General features: G+C 38.4%; 1 protein-coding gene across 4 annotated transcripts in view; it reads right to left on the minus strand.

Annotated features, from left to right (window-relative positions):
- Positions 1–13,130: 13,130 nt before the first annotated feature.
- PAWR (pro-apoptotic WT1 regulator) overlaps positions 13,131–18,062 on the minus strand; it is an 84,241-nt gene continuing 79,309 nt past the window's right edge. For all 4 annotated transcript variants that reach the window (XM_074573961.1, XM_074573952.1, XM_074573971.1 and 1 more), the window contains exon 7: positions 13,131–16,068. In XM_074573961.1, coding sequence (XP_074430062.1) covers positions 15,982–16,068 — 87 coding nt within the window. In that variant the 3' untranslated portion in view covers positions 13,131–15,981. The remainder of the gene's footprint in view (positions 16,069–18,062) is intronic.

Here is an 18,062-nt window from a genome sequence, read left to right on the forward strand (position 1 = left end):
AGGTCTAGAACAGATGCAGCTCCAGCACTGCGACTTCATTAATGTTTTAGTTTCCTGTAGCTATAACTTTGGCCCTTACTGTCCACACCTCACAGAAGTTGATTACAATTATATGAGGATGTTTTTCCTTGTCATTTTGTTTCACTTCAGTTGAGTAAAATCAAGACAAACCACACCTAACTTGAGTCGGATCCAATCCCACACCCTGACCTACCCCACGCCAAAGCAGCCTGGAATTACTGAAAACCTCTACTCCATCCACGGACCTGCGATACTGGAATTTGTAATGGAGTTCATAAACTAACACTGCAGGTCAAGAGAAGAATGTTGAAAATGGGAGACAGTAAACAGACGGGCCAAGAGACGCGACTTCATCCAACCTCCGGCTCCTGAGGAATTCGGAGGCTGGGAGAGCAGCACGTGGTGAAGCCCACCTCCAGGCCTCTGCTTCCAAGGGCTGGGTAGAACTGTTCAACTTTATTTTATGAACTACAGTCTGTGAAATGAAGCTACATTAAAATGTTCTGTACAGGAGGAAAGACAGACGATGAATTTTTATTCCCCTGTGAATTAAACTGGCACCTGAGGCACCATCTGGGCAAAAACAACGTGAGTCCCACCTCTTCTTCTGAGGAAAACTTGCAAAGTTCCCTCAATTAAAAAGCAGTCTGCTACCTTTTAATAAAGATAGCACTAGGCTCCTTTAGGTTTATTTTTTTCTTGTTGTTGTTTTTGTTTTGCTACTTTTTTCCTTTTTACACAGCTCTATATATATGATGTTAAAATTGGAGTAGCTCTTATGCCTGCAAAAATACACATGAGAGAGATATACAACGAATGATCCTGAACGGCAATTCCAAGGGACTGCAATCTATGTAACAAGTAAGAAAGCAACTTTCCACCACCTACGCCACCACACACAAGATTTCATTCAAGATATTTTTGTCTCCTTAGGCCTTGTGAAATGACCTGGCCTCCAGCGAAACAAGCCTTTCTTTCCCATTTCCGAATGAGGATTCAAATGGAAAACTTCACTACAAAGAGAGGTGGATGTCTGGCTGTCACCAGGTGCCCTGGCCTCTCACCGTGTGAAGGCAGGGGAGCCCTCCACGCTCAGTACCCAGCTCCCCTCTTCCCCAGGGACCATCACAGCCGTCTGCTGGATCCCTTTTCCCTTAATTTGGGACGGGGCGTTTCACGCCACCCCCCACTCAGATATGTCCCTTTCAGCCTCAGCGGAGGAGGAAGGACGCGTGGCACCTCACACGCAGGCAGCAGTCTGCCATCGGGTTTTCTTCTTTTTCCTTGCCCCGGCCTCTGCTCTGGCTCCCACAGAAACCTCTCGGCCAGCTCATTTCCTTTCTTCCAAAAAAGTGGATTGCTGAACTGGCTGCTGATTTCATTCCCCATCTGGCTGCTTCCCACACAACGATTCTTTGATCCCAACCTTCCCGTGAAATTATCGGCACGCACTGCCCAGCAGTATTGCTACCCGGAGCAAGGCTCGGAGAGCCCCAGCAAAGCCAGCCCTCACTTGACCTGGAGGAACGTACAGGCAAGGTCTCCGAGAAGCAGCTGCCTCGAGAAAACAGCTGATTGAAAGGTCTTGGCTGAGAGATCGGAATACCCCTATCTAAAGAGCAACCAGGCTATTGAAAACGAAAATGCTGGTTTAGGATGGAGTTCGTGCCACCTGTTGTATATAATCTAGAATGTTTATAACCCGATAATAAACTGGGAAGAGATCCTCAGTAGCACGTCAGAGAGCAGTTATCAGAAAGAGACGATTACTAATTGTCCAGAGAGGTCAGTTTTTCAACCAGACTTTGAGTGATTTAAGCAGCCTGTGGTCAAGCTGGCTGTGGGAGTTCTCTCTCCCCGGCTCTTTAGCACCGCATCCAGCCTGGTCCCTCCTGAGGGCTGACAGCCTTCTCCAGTCATCCTGCTGCTGAAGTAGATTTCATAAACAACTTAATACCAGCGGTTTCCCAACTCTGGGCCACAAATCACATGCCCTTGATCTACAGAAAGCTGGTGAGCTCTGTCAAGCTGACTCCACTCATTTCACTTAGGAAGAGAAACAACAAATGAGAAAAAAATGTACCAAAGAGAAAAATGGATTGTGCAGTTGTATTTGTATCAAATTAACAGAAAAGGGAAGAAAACCTTATAGAGAGACGAGCTAGAAACACAGATGCTTTCCTACTGTTACTTTTCCATGTAGGCATGGTCTGGAATTGCTACAGAAGTAGTTACGCAATCCTGAAGAGATCCTCGAGTTAACGTGGTTATATTTGGGAGGAAACTGGGGAATTAGTTTTTGTTCTTGTACAATGAAATTACTTGCGGTGAGACTGCCCTCTTCCTGGCTTTCTGGCACACAGCTCTCACAGGAGGACTGCATGGTGACAAGGGAAAGTACATGGAGACTAATTAATCTCGTGTTGCATCTGTTTTTAATTCCTAATTTAGAAATATATTAAAAACAGATTCTAGAATGGCCATCCAAAGTTCTGGGCATGTTTTCCAAAATATCCAGCTCTCCAGTAACACTAAAACCCATCAAACCACAGTCTGAGCAATGATCTCTCCCCTTCTAAGAAATAACTATTTCAAATCCTTTCCCTACCATTTTACCCTAACTGAAAGAAAGAGGAAGGAATGAGAAGCATTCACAGTGTCTAGTTAGCTGAAACATTAGTTCTCCTGAATACTAAACATGAGTTATAACACACAGAAAATTCCAGACTTAAGGAGTTCTTGCGGAAAACCTTAAACTAGCAGATCTATCCCCTTTATAGAAAAAAAAGGTCCCTCTTAAATAAAATCCGAATCCTTTTACAGCAGATCAGAGATGAGAAAGGCAAGCTCTGCTTCCTTCAAATGCACCTGGCTCTATGGATGCCATAATGGCATTTCTCCTTCCTTTTAAAGAATCTTTTCCAAGGACTAGATGCTGCCCAGGTGTTGGGTTTTTTAACACAGAGCACAGAAACCACTCCACACTAAGATCATCCCGTGCTATTTAGATTCTCTCACAGACCTTACTCTTACTTGGCTGTGATTCAAAGGAACAGGTTATCACTGCGAGCGACACCGGTCTGCGGAGTTTGCAGTGCTCGGTCCTCACTACGGCTGCTCGTAGGCTAATTCCCCCTTTCCTCAGTGAAGGAAGTCCCATCACAGCTACTCCATTTCTCTTCACGAACTGCCTTTGAAATTCCGGCTGGTTCTTGCAGAGCTTGCGAACTCCCAGATTTCTCTGCGGTTCCATGGAACTGCTTGGAATTTGCTCCTGCTTCTGCCGAACCCTCTTCATCCCCTGCCGATACTCTCTTATTTCTCCTTTTATTGCGTATCACTGAGACAATTTTAAAAACTACACGTGCCAAATACACTTTCAAAATATAGCTGAAAATAGATAGTGAGTTTTAAGCCTTGTACTGTTTACCAAAGCTCATATAGGCTTAATAGCAGCATATAGATTTTTTTTATCAGCTGAAAGCTGACAAAAGCTGTAGCCTTTAAAAGCTTATCTGCCCAAAGGGGAAGAACCTCCCGGCTCTCACCTTTCACAGCCCATAGTCTGGATGCCTTTCTGGTTGACTGCTATTATTTTGCTGAGCGCTGGGACAGGCTGTCTGCTGGCAAGGGGACTCCAGCCACCCTCCTCTCGCCTTTGACTTACTGTGCCTGGTTTGTTTTAAAGCCATTTTGCAACGTCCTGTTCTTTTTACACGGACCCCCTCTTCTGTCCCTTCCTGCTTCCTCTGCACCCCATAGCTATTGCTCTCCATTGCACTAAAGAAATACAAGGAAAGACAAAAATCACTATGGATGAGGACTTTTCCAGAGGTTCAGCACAGCCTGGCTACTGTGGTAACTTATTTCCATGCCAACATACCAACCCAACAGCATTGTCTTTTCCCCTCCCAAGCCAAACATCATCATCCCGTACAAATATACTCCCTGCCGGCGGATTTACCAGCACCTCCATCCCTACCTGCCGCCCAGCCTGACCTTTGCTCGCGTTCCCGTCTCTCACCGACACACCCCGAATTCTGGCTGTAACACACAGAACACAAAATACTGCAGCAGAGCTGCCACGAAGTCGAGCATTGTAAAAAGCGTAGTTAAAGACAAAAGGCTGTACAACGCACCCAGCCTTTTCCCCACCTGTATGACACTGCATTCGCAGCAGAGGCCTGCTTTCCCTGGCCTTGCACCTTCCCATCCTCGGCTTGGGATCCTGCAGCCACGTAAGTAAGAAGTGCAGCAGGACACACTTATTCAGGCTTTGCAACTCACCAGGCAGAACGCGACTCACTCAGAACTTGGGCTAAATAAAAGTGTTTCCTATTCTCCGTTGGAAAAAGGTCTGATGTTTAGTTATATTGTGTGCTCATCAGGATATTATTTTATAGGGATCTGATTTCTTAAGCACTGAAAGAAATGTTCTACAGAATGTCATTTTATCTCTTCTTACAAGTGCCAAGAACGCTTACAAGCCAAATAATGTAACGTTATGCAGGGGACAAAACCAGGGGAAAAAAGTTCTGTCCACGATTTCAAATTTGGATGCTTTATACAAAGTGTTTTAATTTCTCAAAAGGTGATTAAAGTTCACTAAAATCCAAAGTAACCCTTACCAAGATCTCAAAACAGTTCATGATTTCAGTTCTCGCATGATGTGGAGGAAAAATATGTTTTTGTTTCCATCTCTTTGGTGAGGAGATATGGCACCGTGCCAGATCCCAAGGAGGAAAGTTCTCCTTGGTGCCAATGCCTCGTAAACTGCATCCTGTGTCTCACTGCCTCGCTGCTCAACGCCGCAGCCGACAAATCAATGGCTGACTTGCTCCAAAACCTTCCTGAGTACTGGGACACGCTGTTATTTGCAGAAGAACAGTGGGAAAGACGGGTAAAAATTTCACAGAGGAAGAGCGGACGAAGAACTTGACACTTTGCCAATTCGCAAATAAATGGAAGCTGATTCATCCCAACCAGTGGGTTTTCGTATCAGCTACTCGGTTAATGATACTGCCCTGAAATATGTTGGTTCAGCTGTCTGGCTGCGGCAGCTTAGTGGACAGCACAGTCTATCATCCCGGGCACGGCCTGGGAGAGGAAAAAAACCAAACAGAAAGTCCTGACCTATAACTCTTCCTGCCTGCGCAGGTACTTCACTTGTTTACTTTCTGCAATCACACAGCTCCGACCGCAGCACGGGGCCAGAAAAGATTGGCTAATACATTCAAATATTGAGTATTTGGCAGCATCCATACCGGCACTTCCTGAACTCTTCTGTTAAGTGGTTTTGCCTCCGTGGCATTAAAAAATGAGTAAAATACACAGAACGCTCCAATTGCAGAGGTAAACAGTAATCTGCTGGGACAACCTCCCTTAGATTTATAATGTAAACTGAACTATATTTCAGCTAAGCACTAAAAAGCACAAGAGGTATCAATAAGGCAAGAGATAACAGAAGAAAATGAAACCCAGAAAAAGGACAATTACACTTTTCTACTACAGAAACCTCAAGTAGTCAAATGAGATCTACTTGTCTTTATTTGAAGTGTCGTAAGAACAATTCAATGCTGTTGAAGAAAAAACAGATAGTGAAGCGAGATGTGAAAAGCTCGAGTCTTTATTTACCTATAGATTAGACAGAAGCACCAAAGGAAAACACCTGAGAAGTCTGCATCTTCCCTTACCTGTGGAATAGACAGACCAAAGACATCAGCTTTATTCATCCATTTCAGGAATACACTGGCCTTTTGGATATAGCCTAGTTTTTACTTTGAATATTTTTTTGACCTCTCATCTGAGCTAACGCCCGATTTACGGCCTTGCTGTGGATTTCTATGACCAGAATTCCGAATGGTGTATTGCTCCGTGTGGCAGAAGTAGCCCCATGAACACCTGCCTATCACTGCTGCCTCTGAATCACTGAACATTTCCACTTCTTATTACAAATCCCAAAGAACAATCCACTTTCTTTTACTGGTGGAGTAAGTTACAGAGTTATTGCCAGCAACAGCTTCCAAGTACTGGAATACGCTCCCCCAGAAGGAAGCCAGTGCAGTTCTTTTTGCTCCCAACTGCCTCAGCTGCAATATTAACAGCATTCAAAAAGCCATATAAACTCAGTGGACAGGTTGCCAAATAAAAAGGATGTGTTTCCTACACAGAGTTTCTCAGTGGAGACCACCAACAGCTGCTTAGAAGGGACCTGAATGAAGAACCACAGCACCTTTCCTGAGATCCTTACCCAGTCCTGGGCTTTTACAGTTGAGCGCACCCAGAGGAGTATCCTCCTGCTGCTGCTATTCAATCAAAAATACACATACGAGGTCCCAGTGAAACAGATGAAGTTAAGAAAGTGAGTAATGAACGGTACTGAATACTAAAGAAAGGAGGAAAACCTAAATAATGTTTACTTTTACCTAATTTTTAAGCAGTCTTAGGTATTAGTTATAATACAGTTAATAAACAGTGCAGCTCTTGCAGGAACACGACTTTCAAGCCACCAATTTTTGGATGAAAATTTTTAGTATTATAAAATGATGGATCGTTACACGAACAGCAAACTACTAGTTCTAGTTAGCATTTCCTGTACCAAAACAGTTAATTTTTCAAACAAGTATAGCTATTTAAATGGGTATAATGGAAGCACCTGAGCATAGATTTTTTTCAGTTACATAAAATATCTTTCTAACCTCATAAACTTAAACCTATGATACACATATTTGTAATTATTCTAAGTGTTTTTAAAAAATCATACAAGCACCACCACTTGAGAATAGGCACAGTGAATTACATTTAAATGTACTCAATTACTTCACTCAGTAGCATTATGTTCAGGGTGCTTTTTAAAGAGATTTTTTTTATTTTGTTCAGTAACACTTGCACACTACAAAGGCTGTTGTCTTTTGCTTTTCAAAAAAAATCTCTCAGCGGTTGTTGAAGACAGCTTTGTCATCTTTAAATCAGCAGGATGTGGCGACAGGGCTCTCAATGCAAGCAAATCAGAAGTCCCTCATAAGGTAATGATGCTTCAGCATCATCCCACCATATCCCAAGAAGCAGCTCTGTCACATTTCTGCTAGGGATCTGAATACCTGGGGCTAGCCCTAAACATTCCCAAATCAAACATACTAAGCGATATCACTGCAGTACTACCACAAATCAAGGAATATTTAGAAAGTAACGTCCAAAATGTCTACTGACTAATCTACAGCCTAGTGTGGTCTAGGAAAGACATGATAAAAGCCGTGATTTTAAATAGTAATTTGGATTTCTTGGGGGGTGGAAACTCACATTCTTTTAATTTTTAAGTATTTGTGCAAAGGTGACCAAACGTGGAGACCATGTTTTTCTCATAAAAACACTATATTGTAGTGATAACTGGAACAATTTTTAGATCTTTATAAAATAAATCAATTCAGTTTGTCATCCCTTCCTTACCAAAAACTACATGAAAAAAATGTTGGAGAAAACCTACATTTTCTTCATTCTCACACACCTATTCCTCTCCCTAATATTCAATCCTGCAGTCTCAACCCATACATTTTCACCTAATTTTCTCCCTGCTTTCAATCATCTTTATAAATCCTACAATCTGGAGAGTGAAAATTGAAAGTGGCCAGTCTCTTTTGAATGTCACTTCTCATATAAAGCCACAGCAACACAATTACAGGATTTTTAAAGAGATATTTTGTTACAAAATATAGTGAGCAGAAGCAGTTAAATGGGAAGAAAGAGTGATTCAGTTGGGAACAATTAGCATTTTCTATATAATTGCTTCACAGAGAAATACGAGAGTTATTTCTACAGAGTCTCAACTTGCAAAGCTTCAGTGGTTTTATTGTCCCCACCCATTAAATATATTTGGTAGCTGGCTGTAACCACACTTACACTGTTGCAATCAAAATCTTAAACTCTAAAATGCATCATTGTTGTAACGAGCCTTCAGGCAAAAGCAGAGATTAACATTTCTGAGAGAGAGAAAAACAAAGATTTCATTCCACAGGCTCTCAGTCTACAAAATCTGATTTCCAGAGATAAATACTAATGGAGAATGTGTCAAGATGCCAATTATCAAGCTGCAGCTTTCTCACATACAATCTTGTGCAACAGAAAAACACTGGTTTTCTTTTAAACTATGCTTTGGGTTCTTGGAAAATACCCTGGTACAACCAAAAGACAAGAGTTAATGCTGCTTTGTGCATAAGATTACGCAATAGCTCGTTGAATGAGCCTGTAATTCCTAAATATCTTCAGGTCATTTCATCAAGGGAAACCCATAAAAATTGCATGAGTTCCCGCCCTAAAAGACTAAGCAGAGATTAAGTTCTCATTTTTGCTGCTACCACATGGTAAGCACATCCTTTTGCTATTTCAGAAGGCATGAATTCATTAGCCTTAACACCTAAAGTAGTCAACAAGATCAATTATAAAACCTGTTAATCAGCATTTCTGTTTACCAGAAAAAAGGCACCAAATATGCATACATTTTCATTACCTCCCTCCTATTAAAGAAATTCCAGTTCTCAAAACAAAGTTTGATACCTATGTTATTTAATATTCTTAAAAATTTAGGGCATATTGATCAAAAATCAACATAGACTTGGATTATTGTCTCTGCAGTGTGGATAAGACTTTCAACTTTTGTTATCGGTAGGAGTGCTTTACCACATAACAAATACCTATGAGTCAAAGGTGTTAATTAAAGATATCAATGATGGCACCTCTTACCTCGATGATTCTCTCTAAAACGTACACAATTATTGCCAAAGTTTACTGTTTCATCTCTCAGCAATTAACATCACAGACACATTTCTTGAAGAAAGCCTAAAATGCAAAGAAAAAAGTAAGAGAGTCTCACTTTTCCTACTCTGTCATTAGCAACATCCACTACAAACCCATCACTAATTACTAACCATGTTATGTACGGTTTGGCCCAAACTAGTAGAAAATGCAAGACAGTCAATTCTGGAGTTCTGCTGTTTTCTTTACTATGTTAAGATACTTGCAGGACTTGGGTGTGCAGAGGCAACTGAGTTCCCTAGAAGTCCATCAATAACTCCCAAGGCTCCCTCAGAAACACTACTGGATTTTCTTTTTAGCCAGATTTTCCTCAATGAAGAAAACAAGGATTTACAGACTTCTTTTGATCTTTAAGGGCTCAAATCCTCAAATCTGCTCCTAGAACTTTTTCAAAGACATTTAACTTCTAGTGCTTGTTAAAAGGAGGCCTGGAGGTTTGGGGTTTGTTGAGGTGAGCACCCTCATCGGACTATAAAATGAACCCCATTTAAAGGTGTTAAGATTAAAAAGTCCTCTCTGGAGGCAGCAACTTTGACTTCAAGAAAAGGCCTAGGGGACCTGACATTGCCTAAGAAAACTAAGAGCTGTGTTTTTACGTGGTTTAAAGACACCACCCATTTCCTAACCCAATATGAAAACATGTCAAATGCTTAATATTACTTCAAATGTCTTGAGTGGAGCCAGAAATTGCCAGTCAATTTTGCTTAAACAGAATTCCCTACTGAGGTATCAGCAAGGGAGACTATCGTTACAGGCTGTGTAATTAGACCTTCCTGCTCAAGGAACACCAAGTGAAATGGCAGCATCAGCTTCCAAACGCGAAGGGTTGTCAGCTGCTAGACTGGAAGGCCTCAGCTGCAAACCTGTAGATGCAGGTGTAAATCCACTAGACCTCCACAGAGAATTGCGCTATTTGGGATTGTTAGATACACATCAGATAAGACATCCCCGTTGTTGACTCCTGCCCAAACGCCTTCCATACGGCAACATCGCTCTTACATGTGATATTCCTACAAAGTTTCCTTCTTATTTTTAACAGTTGGAGACTAACAGAACTTCTTATGCTATAACTAGAGCATTGGATCATCTCAATAGCCACATCAATATTCAATCCCTCTCAAAACCTTGGTAAGTTCTTGGTGTACCAGAGAAACTTCCAGCAGCAGTACTTGCCAGGGTAATTATTCACCAAGAAGAAAACTTTCTCATACAAATGTTTGAGGTCTGTTTAAGGAAGGAAAGAAATCCAGCAAAGAATAGTTTTATGGACATTGTTACTCTTCATAGATACCACTTGAAAGTTCTAGCAGAACAAGGGAAACAAGAAGATACCAAAATTATAAAAGAGAAAGGAAGAAATGGGCTGTAAGAGAAAAGTTAGAAGATCCACAGGAAAACATACCAAGTGCTAAGATCAGGTAGGTATCGTATGGCAAGTCCAGTGACTAAAGAACACAGAACAGGCACTTGTGTACTTGGAGCTAGAGTTTCCCAGCAAGAGTGAAGAACCTAAAATGCCAAAGGCAAAAACTGACGAGGACATACTTTTGTATTTTAAAACAAAATCCAAAGGCCACTGGGCTTTCATAAAGGAAGTCAACTGTAGGAGTAATAATCCTAAACAGAACTCACCCAATATTTTAAAATTTACTAAGTGCAAACTCTCATGCTGTCTTAACCATAAAATAAGCACGGTGTTGAATGCACGGTTTCTTATGGCATTTATGTTTCAAGTTGTTTTTTCAAAACAACATTACAAACTGTGATATAGTTATTCTCTCCCTGGGGTTTACTGATGATCCATTTGTTCTTTTTATGTGTCTCTGCAGCAACGATGAAAAGGCGGTTGTCTTTAATGATTCTGCCTGTGCAGGAGAAGAGAACATGTACTCACACAGGAATTTCAGAAGCAAAATCTATTGTGAAGCCAATTCCCTTCGTTTGTGTAGAAGCAGTACTGTCAAATCCTTCATTACCTTGTCCTGGGAAGGGCTGTACTTTAACTTTGAAGTATGGGAAAAGGTCATTTCCATCTAATTGATGGAAGGATACTCACTACGTTCCTGAAGCAGAAAATTAGTAGAGTGGAAATATGCAGATTTCTCTCTCGTGTGTGTGCAAACACATGCACACTTGAAGAATTTAATCTGAATGTAAAAATAATTCTAGCAGTTCAGGCTGGGAGCTTCCCCGTATGGGTGACGAATCCAGTTAGAATTTTAGTCGGACAATATTAATTCTCCTTTAAACAGAATAAGTAGTCAGCCTGGATTAAAAAGAATTTTGTTTTATTTGGAAAAAGGCACACAGTCTTTATTGTTAGATTAAACACGTATCTTTTACCTGCAATAGTAAGAATCTCAACATTATTTTTAATCTGATATCACAAGTAGTATCACAACTAGTCAATGTTCAAAACTAAAATGGATATTCAGTTATTTATCACTTAATGACACTTCAACTTTTTAAAGGCATAAAATGGATATTTAAAAAAAAAAAAAGACTCTGCATTATGATTGAGACTATTTTCAGAGGAAAACTCAACTACCACAATTTTTCCAGAACAGAAAAATCCCAACCAGCCCTGAACAAGAACAGCTACACCAGAAATCCAGAAATCAAAGCAAAAGGATTAAATTAACAAGGTAATGTACATCTGCTATAGTACAAGGAGAAATGGTAGACGGAGATTTGCTACAGTCAGTCAACATACTTAGATGATCATGAATGCTACTATACTATAATACACATCAAAGTCCTTTTTGTCCTGGATATAATTAAGTAGTCTTAAAGAAATGCTTAATAACAGAAGTAGAAACGCTTCTAGCAATGCTGGTGTCGATACCTTCCACAGGTATCGACACCAGAATGACTGGCATGAACAGATCTGTAGTAAACTTCTATACCAAATTAAGTGACAAGATCCAGAATTCATTTCTTACATTTTTAACAAAACTTTGAAGTATAACCCTTAGCTCCTCCGTCTCAGCAGCTACAGGTACCATCACAAATTTATTTTTTTTACGGTACTAAGTTTTTAACTCATGGCTTGCAATGGTAACTTCTCCAACTAAAACAGTTGTTTCTTATTTAAAATGACAGATGTTTATGATCATTAATACTGATGCAAATGGACCGATTCAACTGACATCTTCATAAGGGGTCTGAGCCCAATACTGCCACTCAGTCATATGTTAATCCATAGTTATTACTCATGTATTTGTTTCCCAATAATTACCTTTCCTCTTGGCTACTAATACTGATTTGTTTCAATTCAAGGAGGAAATAGCCACAAAGAATTTACAAAATGAGACAGCTGGAGTCAGTGTAACTCTGCTCTCCTAGCAAAATGTTAAAATGTAATTTGATCTCCAGTATTCCTTTTGGTCTCTCTTACGGTAGCAAGTTTCCAAGCTGTAATGATACCAGACAAGTTGAAAATAGCTTTGATGTAGGTTAATCAGTTGCTCCCAACATATGAAAATCCCTGTATCTTTTGGAGTGGTTATGCCAATCACAAATCTTTCCACAGCTAATTCTCAGTACAGCTGAATAATAAAAAAAAAAAATGATCATGAGGTTATACTTCCTACTTTGGAAGTTATTGATTTATTTCTTGTTACCCTCTTTTCTCACTCTACCTCTCAAATTCAGAGCCAACCTAACACGGAAATAATTCATATCTCCAAATGTGTAAATACAAATCTGGTAATTAACCAAGAAATATTTGCTCTAAAGACAGAAGAAACACTCATTTGCAAATACAGACTGTACTATTTCAGTTAATATATACATCAAGTAACACTGAAATCAAACATGGCCATTTAGTTATTTAAAAAATGAAAAATGAGCCATTTTGAATTTCCTTGTAAAAATCACCAACATTTATATATGGTCAAACTTCCTTAGGAAATTAATCCCACAAACGTTAGTGCATGATATCAACGACAAAAATATTTCTGCACAATTTTAACCATCAGCTCTGGATGCAGTATATGTTTTCTACACAACAGAATGTGACCATAACAGGAGTATCATTTTGCATTATCAAAATAGGAATTATGCGCTGTTCACTATTAAAAGTATCTTGAAAAAAACCCTGTCTTATTTGCTTTAGTCAAAGGAAGTACTTCTCTGTTTAAATTTCCTAGATGATCCAAGTTACCCAGAAATGCAGATGCTAGACCTAAGCAGTTTGGTATGAATTTTAAGACATGAAAGTTCAGAGATCTCCAAGAGACTTACCCATACTGTTAATATTGCATACTAATACCCCCTCCCCTCCCACCCCACCCCCTGCCCTAGTAAATTAATTTAGCCTGCGTACATCAATACCCATATTCATTCAGGAATCAGACAGCCTTCCCAAGTGAGGTGGGTTCCCACTTAAAGCAGTCTCTCTGCTTTTAAAAATCACACAATTGAGAACAGTTGAGGTATTGGACTGGTGAGGACGTGGACATGGATTAGCGAATCCCTGGTAAGGTAGCTAATTTAACACCTTCAGACCACCTAGGATAAAAACTTATTCTATGTTTTAGCTTGACTAGAAGGGTACCCTACTGAAATAAAAAGATAATGGCAAGTAATGACTAGACAATTACTAATATTCTAGTTTTCCTAGAAAATATTCTAATATTCTATTTTTCCTAGAACTACTAAACTTCTTCCACAGTCTGATAACGTAAGTAATAATGAATTGTTATTGACATTTTTCCAAAAAGCTATCTAAATCTTCCAAACTGTCAGCAGATGTGGTATGCTTCAAGATACAATTTGTTGGAATTTTTAAAACCATGAGGAGCTTTACATTTATATAATAATACACAACAACAATAATGTCCTGAGGTACTTCATCTGTGAGTTCCCAACAGTTCCTTTGTTCACATGTTCTGTCTGAAACATTACTCGTTTCAATATTTGGAAACTCCCTCTGCCAGTACTTCTTCCAGGTAGGGTATCAGAAGTACTTCTGCCAAATATTCCTGTCAGCTGGATGTCCAAGTTTTAAAAAGATACACTCATTTTGGCATTACTGCTGCTAAGTCGTAGTCAATACACATGCAAACCAAGAAGTAGTAATATGAAGGTAAGTAATTCTTGTTTACGTTCTTTGTTGTTATTGTTCTTTGGTTTAAAATGTATGTGAAATATAGTTTATGAAATATCTCACTTACAACTTCGCATTAACATCTGTGTGTTCTGCATTAACTCCTTAATGACGCTTCAATATGTTTGACATCCCATGCCGTAAATCGGTATGTATATTTCCTACTTAGAACACAGAGATGGAAATCAGATGTTCTTCCAGAGAAAGTTTCATATTTATTCAGAAGGCACACATCTCAACTTATTTTTTTATTACTTTAAATTTTTTAATTTCGTGAAACTGAAAAATTAAGGGACTTCTTATTGTTTGAGTAATATTAACAGCAATATTCATTGGTGTATACTGTACTTCAGAGGGCCTATACAACCCCCCCCCATACCATTTAAACCCCTGAGTAAAGGTTTTAAATGGTGTCCCACGGGTTCTCATCCACTGTGAAGGAAAACATCAAGGCATCCTGGAATATAAGTGTCTTCAAAAATACTTTAAAGCTTTGAAAAGTTCCTTCTCATTAGAATACACAAATAATAACCTATTCTATATCCAAAACAATCCAAGGCGTTAACAGTAATACCTGGATTTGAAATTTAAGAAACTCTTACAGTCATTAAATACACATTACAAAAACAATTGGCAAATGTGACAAGGTGATCATTATTATATATTAGTTGCCTTTAAGTTTGAAGGTAACAAAAACTATATGCATGCAACTTACTGATACCAAACTTCAAAATTGTCAAGAAAAAGCCTGGACTCTTCAAAATGTTTTTATTTCTAGTGTCCTGACTCAAATGACATATACATTTATTCTGATCAGGAATTAAAAATATGCTGTATCAAGATGAAATAAAGTACATCAAACTTCAGCCTGACAAGAATTTTAAGAAAAGAAGTGTTAACTGAGGTCTGTGGTTAATGTCAAGTGAAAATTTTGTCTACTATCATGTTACAGAAGAATCAATATGCAGTCATAACTGGATTGTAGCATCTAAACAGGCACTTTTTAAACACCATGTTAATTTAAAATCAAGGATAAAAGGTTTTTTTTAAACCACTTGATGTTTCAAAAGGGCATGAATCACTTGTATGCCTCTCTGCTTTGTTATGTACAAATATTTTCACCCAGCTTAAAAAATGAAAAGATCAAAAAACTCATATTGGTTATGATCACTACAAATTTTAAGATGACAGCTTTAAGTATAAGAGTATTGCAAAAGTGTCTTTGCTAAAATGAAAGCTCCAGGCTTTGTTCGAATTCTCAACACAGCAAACAAACTTACTGTCTGATAGCAAACTTGCATTTCAGCTTTAAAATAAACTGCAGTGCACAACTTCAATATGATTCTAAGAACTCATTAATGCTGATACCACAGGTGATTTATTGTTTTTTTTTTTTCTTTTTTCTTTTTTTTTTTTTTTTAATAAAACCTCCCCCTTCTGCCAGAATACTGTTATACAGAAAAAAAAATGCTACTCTATTATTGTCAGTCTTTCAGATACGGTAAAAAAAACCCTCAACAAACAAGAGTTTTAGAGCAAGTGATCAATCTGCAAAATGTTATACATCAGTAATAAGGCATCCGCTTTACAGCTGCTTAAACAAAAAAGGAAATATTTCCCAAAATATGTATTTTGGATCTGTGTAAACAAAGCTTATATGTATTACTACTTCCATTCATTTCAAAAATATACACCCACATGGACTGAAAGTGATCTTGGTGCGATGAGTTTTAAATTACTGTAATTTATCCAGATGTAATCTGAAGATACAAAACCCAAATATTTTTTAACTTAATATTTTGAAATATGTCAAAACATTTAATTATTCTTATGTGAAAAGAAAACTAAAAATATACCCCAAATTTGATGCCATTTCATTGAATGAAGAAGAAAGTACTATGAAAATAAACATTCATCTGGTTTCCTAACAATAAATATAAAGACAGTTATTATAACATACTGCAACACAGGAAGTATTACCATATTGACCTTAATGTTCAATCAGTAGTTTTAAAATCTTTCCTCATTGAGGCTTGAATCTTCTACCTTGTCAGCTGTCCAACAACTTTTAAGAGGGTTTTATTTTCTTGCTTCAATTGTTCATTTTCATCTTCTATATCATCTAGGTCCTGCGAAAGGAAAAAGAAACACTTCTCAGGACATAAATTCAAACTCACAATTATTAGCAGCAGCAATTTAGCATCTTAGCTCTGAAATGAAGAAGCTGGTAGAATTAGTGTCCCAGTAGCTACCCTTGAATCTGTTAAGTCAGCCTTTTTCCAAGTGTTACTGTAATTACAAAACTTTAATATTATATTCCCATGTACAAGCACCTTTAAATGGAAACATATAATCAAAACTAAAGCTACAGCAGGAATTAATGCATCAATAAACCAAAATGAATGGGTGTGATTGTTTTATTGGCATATACAGAGAGTGTATTAGTCAGCTATTGCCTCTGCTCCCCAGACTGTGCTTGTCTGCAACTATCCCCCTCACATATACACATCACTGGTTATTACTGCTTTGTGTTTTAAATTAAGTACTAAAATTTTCAGAAAAAGTACTGCCTGCTCATTTTTATTTTTTTTTCATTTTCTGTGAAAAAACTTAAAAAGTATTTTGTAACTTATGTCTAAACTGCTACTAAAAGAACAGACAGCATACACAGTAATAATGGGTGCTTAATAAAATAGATTGCTCCCACCCCAAAGGTCCATCCCTCCTGCACCAACTACCACATTTATCCAGTTCCCATTTCATTTCTTCACTTCCTACCAAGTTTTTGCAAGCCTTTAAAGTAGAAACCAGTGAAACTGGCTGTTTAATGTAAGCATTACTCTGGTAAAAATAATTTCACTGTACAAAAAACCCCCCAAACATGGAAGAAAGAGAATGAGAACGAAAAAATGACAGAACAGAAGAGTGACCTCAAGGACAGCACTTTATTGAGGAGGAAAATGAAAGGCGGGCAAAGGAGGAAGAACCAGGATTCTCATCAGAGATCATGGATGCCTTTTGACTGAAATCTGCAAGACCCTACTGTTGCCATGCTAGATTAAACATAAAACTATAGTAAAGATTTTCTCTCTCTTGTTCCTTTAAGTTGTTAAGCAGTGTTTGACATTCAGAGATTATTTTCTTGTTTCTTTTTAGCAGGGTCAATCCAGAAGCGCATGCTAGAGATGTTGTGTTTAATCTGTATCATGATTTTTAAAAGCCTCTTCAGTTTGCCAAGCCAAAATCCATACCGCAATACCTTTGCAATTACTTTATTGTTTTTGTAATGTGGAATCAAGAAACCGCTAGCAGAAATTCCTCTTTGCCTCACAGAAGTACTGCTGCATCACAGGACGAATGACTTCCAAGAAAAGCATTTGACCACTCCGACACAACAGATACAAGTGACTTTAACATCTAAACACAGAAAGTTCTGATGGATAGCTACTATAAACACAGTTTACTATGTAATTTTAAGAAGCACACTTTATTTTCTGTCTTGTGCAGTTCAGATCAATAATCAGGCAGAAGGGACAACACTTTTTCAATAAAGTGATAGGTTATTTAGTTCAGTATACATAATAGTGTGTTTCAACTTGTTGTTAACCTAGCCATCAGATGCCTCAATTAAAGCTTACCTAAAAACCTTCTGTTTAAAAATGTCTGTAATTTACTCAAAATAAAAATAGTAAAAGTTTGTGAAATGTTTATGCTGCAAAAATAACATTCCAAAGATTTCTACGAGTAAGTGTTTTTTGAATATGAGCCAGGAAAAATAACTATTGAAGTTTAAATATCTACAGAAACGATGGACTGAGAGATGCAGGTGGTTTTTGCCACTCTGATATTTAAAGTTTCTTATTCAAAATTACAACACTAATTTATGCTTATTAGTAAAAAAGACGCAATAGCAGGAAAGTTTGGACTTCACATACCAAAGGAACCAATAACTACACAACTGACACTAATTGGATTATAAATCCTCACTGACAGACTCTCTCCAAACACCCATTTAACTACAATGACATCTTAGTGAGGTCAGAGATGACCAAGTGTAAACTAGTCAACAGCTGAACTTAGCCTACAAATATTTAAATGTCTTGAGATGCCTTTCCCTTCAGAC

This window comes from Larus michahellis, chromosome 1 (genome assembly GCF_964199755.1).
Source record: "Larus michahellis chromosome 1, bLarMic1.1, whole genome shotgun sequence".
Lineage (NCBI taxonomy): Eukaryota > Metazoa > Chordata > Aves > Charadriiformes > Laridae > Larus > Larus michahellis.